At 39.4% G+C, this 8,640-nt stretch overlaps 1 protein-coding gene across 1 annotated transcript in view; it reads right to left on the bottom strand.

Annotated features, from left to right (window-relative positions):
• Positions 1–1,401: 1,401 nt before the first annotated feature.
• The window catches only part of Smp_094380 (putative fyve-containing), a gene marked incomplete at both ends in the record, with an annotated part of 15,899 nt that continues 8,660 nt past the window's right edge, over positions 1,402–8,640 (bottom strand). The window contains 4 exons of the mRNA XM_018795294.1: positions 1,402–1,646; positions 4,624–4,893; positions 6,623–7,085; positions 8,106–8,231. Coding sequence (XP_018649621.1) covers positions 1,402–1,646; positions 4,624–4,893; positions 6,623–7,085; positions 8,106–8,231 — 1,104 coding nt within the window. The remainder of the gene's footprint in view (positions 1,647–4,623; positions 4,894–6,622; positions 7,086–8,105; positions 8,232–8,640) is intronic.

The following is an 8,640-nucleotide window of genomic DNA, read 5'->3' as shown; positions in this document are numbered from 1 at the left end:
AAGCACTGATGACGCTTTTTGGTTTGGCCACCCCTAACTCTCTTCCAACCATCCCCTACACTAGTCAGCATAGCGCGTCGTGGTAATCGGTGTTTAAGCATACGTAACACGTGGCCTAACCATCTCAGTCGATGAAGATTCATCACCTTATCGAAGTTGTTCAGAAGAACAATGAAAGCTCCACGATCAAACTATCCAACTTTTACAGAAGACTCTACCTGAAATACAAATCTGTCGTATCATTCTTATATTCTTCTAACTACAAAATTCCTATTTAATTTATTAATTGTTAATGCTTTATCATAAGTAGTATATAACACTGGTCAGGAATAGAATGTCCGGAAGCAGAAAGTAATTGGTATGGAAATGCAGGAGCGGTGAAGACTGCGACGATTGACTGATACTTTGCAAAAGGAACAGTCAAATTGAGACAATTGATTGATACTTTGCAAATGAAGTATTTACTTACAATTGATTGGTCAATGGGTGATGATCAATGTCATGCGTGTCAAGTCCTTCTTAGTGCTGATCGAATGTCATCGATCAAGTTATAATGTGGTCACTAGTCTAGGTGGCTTGACACTGCCTGCATTATGTTGGGATAAGATGGTTGGAGGTAGTCAACAGGAAACCCTGGACCCGGGTTTCGTGCTACTTGGCACTCGTCAGCAAGGTGTACCTGTAATCCTGAGGGAAATGGTGCTGTATGGTTCTCAAATTTTACTAAGATGTTCTGAATTTTTGTATTCAAATACATTCAATTGTCCCCATTTGTGTTCTCCTTCACTATAAATGTACGATTACTCAAGAGAAGGTTATTGATTTGAAAAGTAAAAAGTGAAATATAAAGCAATATGAAGTTAGGGGGTTAGGCATTAGATATAGGGTTTTTATCGCTAACTGACATCAGCTATAATGTCAACATTCTATTTAGCCAAGTGGATGAATGAATTTCACGCAGACATCCAAGACCTATTATTCTTAATGTGATTACAGTTTAATCATCATTGCCCCCAAATGCTCTGATACGGACGAAAGTAGGAAGAGTACGCTCTCCATCAAAAAATGTTCTAACATGGCCACGCGTATATAGCCTATGCCAGGGAAGTCCAACTCACTGCCTTCTCGTGGCAGGAGTGTTGTACACGAAAGTGAGAAGACAAAAAGCAAATGTCCGGCGCTTTAACCGGGTTCGTGGACACGCAAATTCCATCTAGGGGAGTTGAATAACCCTGATTCCAAACCAATGGTGCCCATAGGCTTTAGAATCCAGAAGGAACAAATAGCGTATGAACCAATCGTTCGTCACCGTCTACCATTAGGACTGCATCTCCTTACGATGCTCCATTGCTTTGTGAATCAGATCTTTAGATCAAATAAATCATCATCATTAGGATAGTTTTATTGAATCAAAGAATAGGATGAACTTACTTCTGGTATATAAATCAACTTCTTTTCTATATCATTTCCATAGATAATACCATCTACACATGTACCATATTCACTATAATTAATTAATTCATAATGTTGGGTCCAATCATCATAGAATATTGTAGCATGATGTGGTGATACAAATGAACATTTATCATTATTATTATATGTTGAAGATAAATTATAATTAGCTAAACATAAATGACAATCTGGTGCTATAGAAACAAAAAAAAGAAGAAGAATGTAAATGAAGCAAATTTGAATAGTTCATAATCGGTTGATGATCAAAGTTAACAAATATAAGGCCCTCGAATGTCCTGAAATGATCGAAGGTAAGGAGAGGCAGATCTCTCTCACTCTCGAGAAATGCTCTCACATGTCCACGTACACATAACCATTGCCAGTGAAGTCCTACTCATTACCTTCTTGCGAAGAGGGTGTTATTTACGAAGTTAAGAGGATGAAATGCGAAACTTCGACGCTCTAACTAGGTCAGTGGACACGGAGAGTTCACCAAAGAGAGTTGGAAAACCCTGATTCCAAGCCAGTGGTGCAAATGGACTCCATTACCCTGAGGGAACAAATGATGTATGAACTTATTGTTGCTGATAGGCTATCATGGGAGTGCATCTCCTGACGTTGCTCTACTGTCTTGTGGATTAGACATGTAGGTCGAAGGCTTTAGGTGCGAACCCCTAAGGAAACCGCCTGATTTAGTTTGAGACCCAGTCAGTATTGCAGCCGTCATACAAATCGAATGTTGAAGTGTTGTGCATATCTATTTGGTGCCTCCTTATGTGTCTTAATAAATAAATAAATAATAAGTATACAATGTACTCTGAATTATTTAACTGGAAGAAATCTGTGTATGAAACCATTAATTGTAGTAAGATGTAAGAAATAGTTAGGAGGACTATATATCTAGTTAGCAATGTAAGGACTGATGATAATATGGGAGATGAAATGAATCTGGCTGTAAACAGTCGAGTATACGACGGTTATGCTAGGATTATTTACAAGACCTAATACCTAGATGTTCGGAAACTTCTCTTACATCGATCACTGTGCTCCAGGATACTGATGAGAATTATACTGGTTTTACCTTCATGAAACACTGGCTATGATGTAGCCGTCCCCGCTTTATAAAAAATTACCAATGGATGTGTCAGCTTACGATGAAAGTTACTTTCATATACAAAACGAACTACATAAACATTGAACTTTGATTAAAAAACTACTGAGGTAAGATGGTGGTTGGAGGTGGTCAACAGGAAACCCTGGAACCGAGTTTCGTGCTACTTGGCACTCGTCAGCAAGGTGTACCTGTAATCTTGAGGGAACTGGTGCTCCCTGGCGGATTCGATCCCATGTCACTCAGCTTCACAGTCAGAGACGCTACCACTGAGCTATTCAGGCCGCGACCAACCTCCTGTAGGACTGAGCTGACGTATTTTCATAAAAATCACACATAACTGAAGGGTCCAGAAATAATGAATATCTACTAATGACCACTAATGGCAGTTATCACTGTGCACAGAGAAATATAGATAGAATAGAATTACTTTTATAGGTAGACTTTTTTCTTAGTTGAAATCATGAGCCAATTGAAGCTAGACCACCATGAAAAACCTGGAAGCACTGCATGACGGCCATTTCGTCCTATTGTGGAGCTTCCCAGCAGCATCCATCCACGATCCCACCCCAGGAGATTCGAACCCAGGACCTATCAGTCTCGCACCAGAGCACTTAACCGATAGACCACTGAGCCGGCATCCAACGGTGTTAATGTCTAACTTCAACCAATCCACGATGTTTGAGCAACCGCACATCAATTGTCGGTTAAGTGCTCTGGCGCGAGAGTAGTAGGTCCTGGGTTCAAATTTCGCGAGAGCGGGATCGTGGATGCGCACTGCTGAGGAGTCCCATAATAGGACGAAACGGTCGTCCAGTGCTTCCAGGTTTTACATGGTGGTCTACCTTTAATTGACTCATAATCTCAACCTTATGTCTTATTTGTTCACTTTATTTTTCTCCCTAAATTATTTTTCTGGTTTAATGAATTGTCACTTTAAACTGATGAATATATATTTTATTTTACATGATAACACTTTTACACAGTATCCATGACAATATGAACTTAACAAACTAATCAATATTAGTTCTCTAGGATGTACACTTTCAAGACTTTAACCGATAAGTCTCTGCCAGGGAAGTCCTATTCACTGAATTCTCGTGGCGAGGGTGTTGTTCACGAAATTGAGAGGACGAAAAAAAACGTCTGACGCTTTAACCGGGTCGCTGGACACGGAGAGTCCACCTAGAGGAGTTGGAAAACCCTGATTCCAAACCAATGATGCACATGGGTTCCAGTATACTGAGGGAACAAATGGCGTATGAATCAATCGTTGGTCAACGGCTACCATGAGATTGCATCTCGTCACGATGCTCTACTGCCTTGTGGATCAGACCTTTAGATCAAGGGTTCGGGTGTGGCCCCTTAATAAAACCACCTGCTTCAGTTTGGGTGTCTGGGAAGTATCACAGCCCTCATACAAATCAAATGAGATTTGTGTGGCTCATATGTATCTTGTGCCTCTTTGTACCAATATGTATGTTTTCAAATAAATAATAAATAATGTTCATTTATTTGCTGACTGAACTCTATTGATCAAGTTCCAATGTAGCTACGACTAGTTCTAATGACTTGATATAGTGTGGACTATGTTTTGATGTTAGATGGTTTGATGGTAATCAGCAGTAAACTAAGCATCTACGTTTCATGTTATTTGTACCTTGATCAATATAGTTCGATCAGTATGAAGGATTAAACAAACATGACAATACTTACTATTACTAAGTCATCAATGAATTTAGATATCTCATTCTTAAAAGAAGTTAGTGGAACTTGAAAAGTTTGACGACAATGTCTCAAACTATCAAGCTGAGTAACTAGGAGCAGAATAAGCTTTCTTACTGTAAGGATGGCTCGTTGGCAAACTCAAGAAGCCCCTAAAGAGTCGAAGACATTCCAACCAATCACCACTAGGGGAATATTCTAGAATGTCGAAGTGTAGCTTCCCTATTGGATGAATAAGAATGACCCACTATGTGCCTATTGGCTATCCGAAATGATGATTTACTTTCAGTCAAAAACTATAAAGTATGAAATTAAAAAAACACAAAAAAACTTACATGTACCAACAGTTAATTGCCTATAATGCATTCGAGTTTCATATCCATTTGTTCCATCACAAGGTGTTAAGACAGCTCTTGCACGAATACAACTTTCAGGAATATTTAATGCTTTAGAAGAATCTTTCTTTCTTTTACAACTATTCTGTTCAATATTGTCTTGATTAGGTAAAATAGAATTTTGATTGTTAACATCTAAGAGTTCATAAAGACGTTGGGCTGCTAATGTATACAACAATTGAGGATCTAAACGAGCCAATTTAGAAGGGACTATGTATGAAAATAGAATTTGAATATAGAAGGTTATTTTACTTTATATTATTGCTTCAAACATTATAAACATATTCAAAAATTATGCAACTTAAAGATTCCTGGTTTAAACTGTAACATGAGAAGGAAAAGAAAAAAACAGAATGAAGTACTACAAATTCGCTCTCCATCTATCGCTTCAAAAGGCTTGTTTTACATGAGTTTATCCGGGGACCATGTGGCATCTTCGTCTGGTCTTGCTGGCGTTAGTGTTGCACTAAGCGCTAGAGCTGAGGCAACACTAATCGATTGGATCCCCATTAACAGTCGGTTATGTGTTGTTAGATTGGAAAGTTCCATCAAACTGAGAAGAAATCAGCGTGAGAAACGATGTCTTTTCGTTATCTCTGCCTATGACCCAACAGATTGCAGCCCGGATGCAATCAAGGATGAGTTTTACCATCAGTTAACTGTTCTTCTTTACAAATATTGTAGATATTGTAGTACTACCCGGAGACTTGAATGCTTAGGTCGAATGTCTAGGCACAGAAGAGAGTCATCTAGGTGGCCGATGGGGACTTGTTGGTCGCAGGTCAGATAGCGGGGACCGTCTGCTGCAACTGTGCGCAGACCACAACCTGTTTTTGGCGAGCACTAACTTCCAGCATGGTCATCGCCGATCTGCCACCTGGAGTCCTCCCTCTGTATCTCAAACCTGTACTCAGATTGATCACATTGCGATCACCTACCGCTGGAGTGGTTGTGTACAAGAAGTGGGGTTAGACAGGCTTGCCCAATCTCACCATTCCTCTTCAACTTTGCCATCAATGATATTGTGGAAACAGCTCTGATGGATGTAGGTAATGGTGGTGTGGATCGGTTGCCTGGAGAAAGACTTCTCGACCTTGAGTATGCGGATGATATTGTCTTACTGTGTGATGATACCCAAACCATGCAATCCGCACTTAATCAGTTGGCAATCTATGTCCGTAGGTACAGTATGTGCCTTGCACCTTCGAAGTGCAGAGTAATTCTACAAGACTGGCAGGATTCTAATCCTGTACTCACCCTGGATGGTGAGCAGATTGAAGTAGTTGAGAAGTGCGTGTATCTAGGTAGCTGCAGAAGCGCTGGAGGTGGCGTGAGTGATGAGATCGATGAACGTATAGTGAAGGCCAGAGCGGCTTATGCCAATCTAAGCCATCTTCGGCACCTTCGTGATGTTAATCTGGCTGTAAAAGGTCGGATCTACAACGCGTCGATGAGAGAAGTTTTGCTCTATGCTTATGAAACCTGGCCTCTCCAAGTTAAAGATGTTAGACGACTCTCTGTGTTCGACCATCGTTGTCTCCAAAGGATTGCTGACATCCAGTGGCAATACTATGTTATTAATGCAGAGGCTCGGCATCATGTGTTTGGGCACAGTGACGATAATTCGATTAGTGTCACTGTCGTGAAACGCTGATTTCGGTGGCTTGGACATATTCTACGAACGTCGTGCATTGTTTGCCGATACTGAGACTAGTTGGAAAAAAGCGGAGAGGTGGTCAGTGTATGACATGGTCTCGTGATATGAAAGAAAGCTAAAAAGAATTAGCTTCTGTTGGTACTTCACGACCGCTTGATTGAGGTCTTAGAGGTGGTGCAACACAATGTCTCGAGACGTTATCAGATATAGCTCAGAATATTTATGTGTTCAAATAAATAAAAAAACAGTTATAAAGAAAAGATATTTTCTCTTTTAACTTACTACTATTATCATCAGTTATATCATTCAATTTATTCATAACTGTTGTATTCCATTGTTCCAAGGAATGACACGAATCTTCATTATTATCTTGAATAAAGGAAAGATCTTTAGATAACTCTTCTGTATTGTATGACAGTGTTGATAAACTGTTGTTAATATCCATTCCAATTGAATCTGTAGTTAGTTTCAACGCATCCGTGGTCTTGTTATCTATTACGAATGAACTGGATGTATTATCATTATTATCATTATTGAGGAGGTCGTCAATAGCTGTTGTTGTTGCTGTTATAGTAGCAGGAGTTGCCTCAAATGATGATGTTGACAAAGTTGTTGAATGAGTAGTGACAATAATCGAACTAGTATCAGTAGCCGTTGTACTGTTATCTGTTTGTATTCGATTTGATGATGGTGAAAGTAATTTTAATGTATTTTGTAAATAAAATTGTAAAAGGCCACGAACAAACTTTTGGTTGCCAATGAAACAAAGAAAAACATGAATGAAACAAAAGATTAGTAATCAATTGAAGATGATTAGAATCAATAAACGATTGAATAATGAATAAGAACAGACAAGTTATATACATTAGGCGATTTCAGGTAATTGATACTTACTTACTTGCTTACTGACTTACTAATGCCTATTACCCCTCGTGGAGGAGCATAGACCGCACACAAGCATTCTCCATCCAACTCTGTTCTGAGTAATCCTTTCCAGTTCGTTCCAGTTGTTATTCATCCTTTTCATATCCGCTTTAATCTCCCGGCGTAATGTGTTCTTTGGTCTTCCTCTTTTCCGCTTCCTTTCCGGATTCTAAGTTAGAGATTGCCTCGTGATGCCGTCTGGTGATTTCCTTAATGTATGTCCGGTCCGCTAGCAACGCCTTTTCCTAATTTCCTCTTCAGCTGGAAGCTGGTTTGTCCTCTGCCATATAACGCTGTTGCTGATAGTATCCGGCCAGGAAATTATAAACTCGAAACCAAACGATCTTGGCTTGAATCCACTTCGTTGAAGAAATAGCTTACTAAGAAGTACCAACTAGCATGAAACCTAAACGGAATGGGATTTCCTGTTCACTATCTCCAACTACCTGACATCAAGACAATATTTACAACATTTTGAGTCACTTAGATACTGTTCACATTTGAACATGATCAACAGAATTCAATCAGAACTAAAGACTAAACAAACAAGACATTTATCACGATTCAGTGACTAATCAATCTTACCTAATTCTGTATGGAGGAATTGAATAAAATAGTTAAAGATCATGAGTCAATTGAAGCTAGACCATCATGGAAAACCTGGAAGCACTGCTTGACGGCCGTTTCGTCCTATTATGGGACTCCTCAGCAGTGTGTATTTACGATCACGCCTCGTGAGATTCGAACTCAGGACCTACCAGTCTCGCGCCAGAGCACTTAACCGATCAAACATAAATCAAATCCACAACACTAACGGGAGGAATAAAAAAGAGGAACTTACTATACTCTTATCATCTGTACTGGATTCATCCAGTAAATTTGTTAATTGACATATATTTGATGATTCGTTAACACGTGGGATTCGTTTCACTGGATTATTATATAAATATTTGACTGCTTTCGGTACCTTAATAGATAAGGAAATGAAAATTTGAAGAAATATAACAACAACAAAAATAGTAGACTATGGACAATAAGTAAGTAATAGTGTGATTAGATACAGGGTATTAGGGAATGATGGTAAATCAGTTGATGAGGCTGTAAATCTTTACCGACTGAGATGGTTGCGCCATGTATTACTCATGAACAACCACCGATTACCACGACGCACAATGCTGACTAGTATTGGAGATGGTTGAAAAAAAGTTAGGAGCGGCCAAACGAAAATGTGGCATCAGTGCTTGATAGTACTAACTTCTAGTCTGCGCCATGTTGGTAGATACAGACTACTTGGTTTGGGTCCGCATGACTATCGTGTCCAATAGTTGAAAACTCTAGGTGACATGGCTCAGAATGGATCACAATGGCGTAGGTGT

Source organism: Schistosoma mansoni, chromosome 2 (genome assembly GCF_000237925.1).
Source record: "Schistosoma mansoni strain Puerto Rico chromosome 2, complete genome".
Taxonomy (NCBI): Eukaryota; Metazoa; Platyhelminthes; class Trematoda; order Strigeidida; family Schistosomatidae; genus Schistosoma; species Schistosoma mansoni.
Note: the sequence above shows the minus strand (reverse complement) of the source record. Positions and strands in the feature narration are given on the sequence as shown.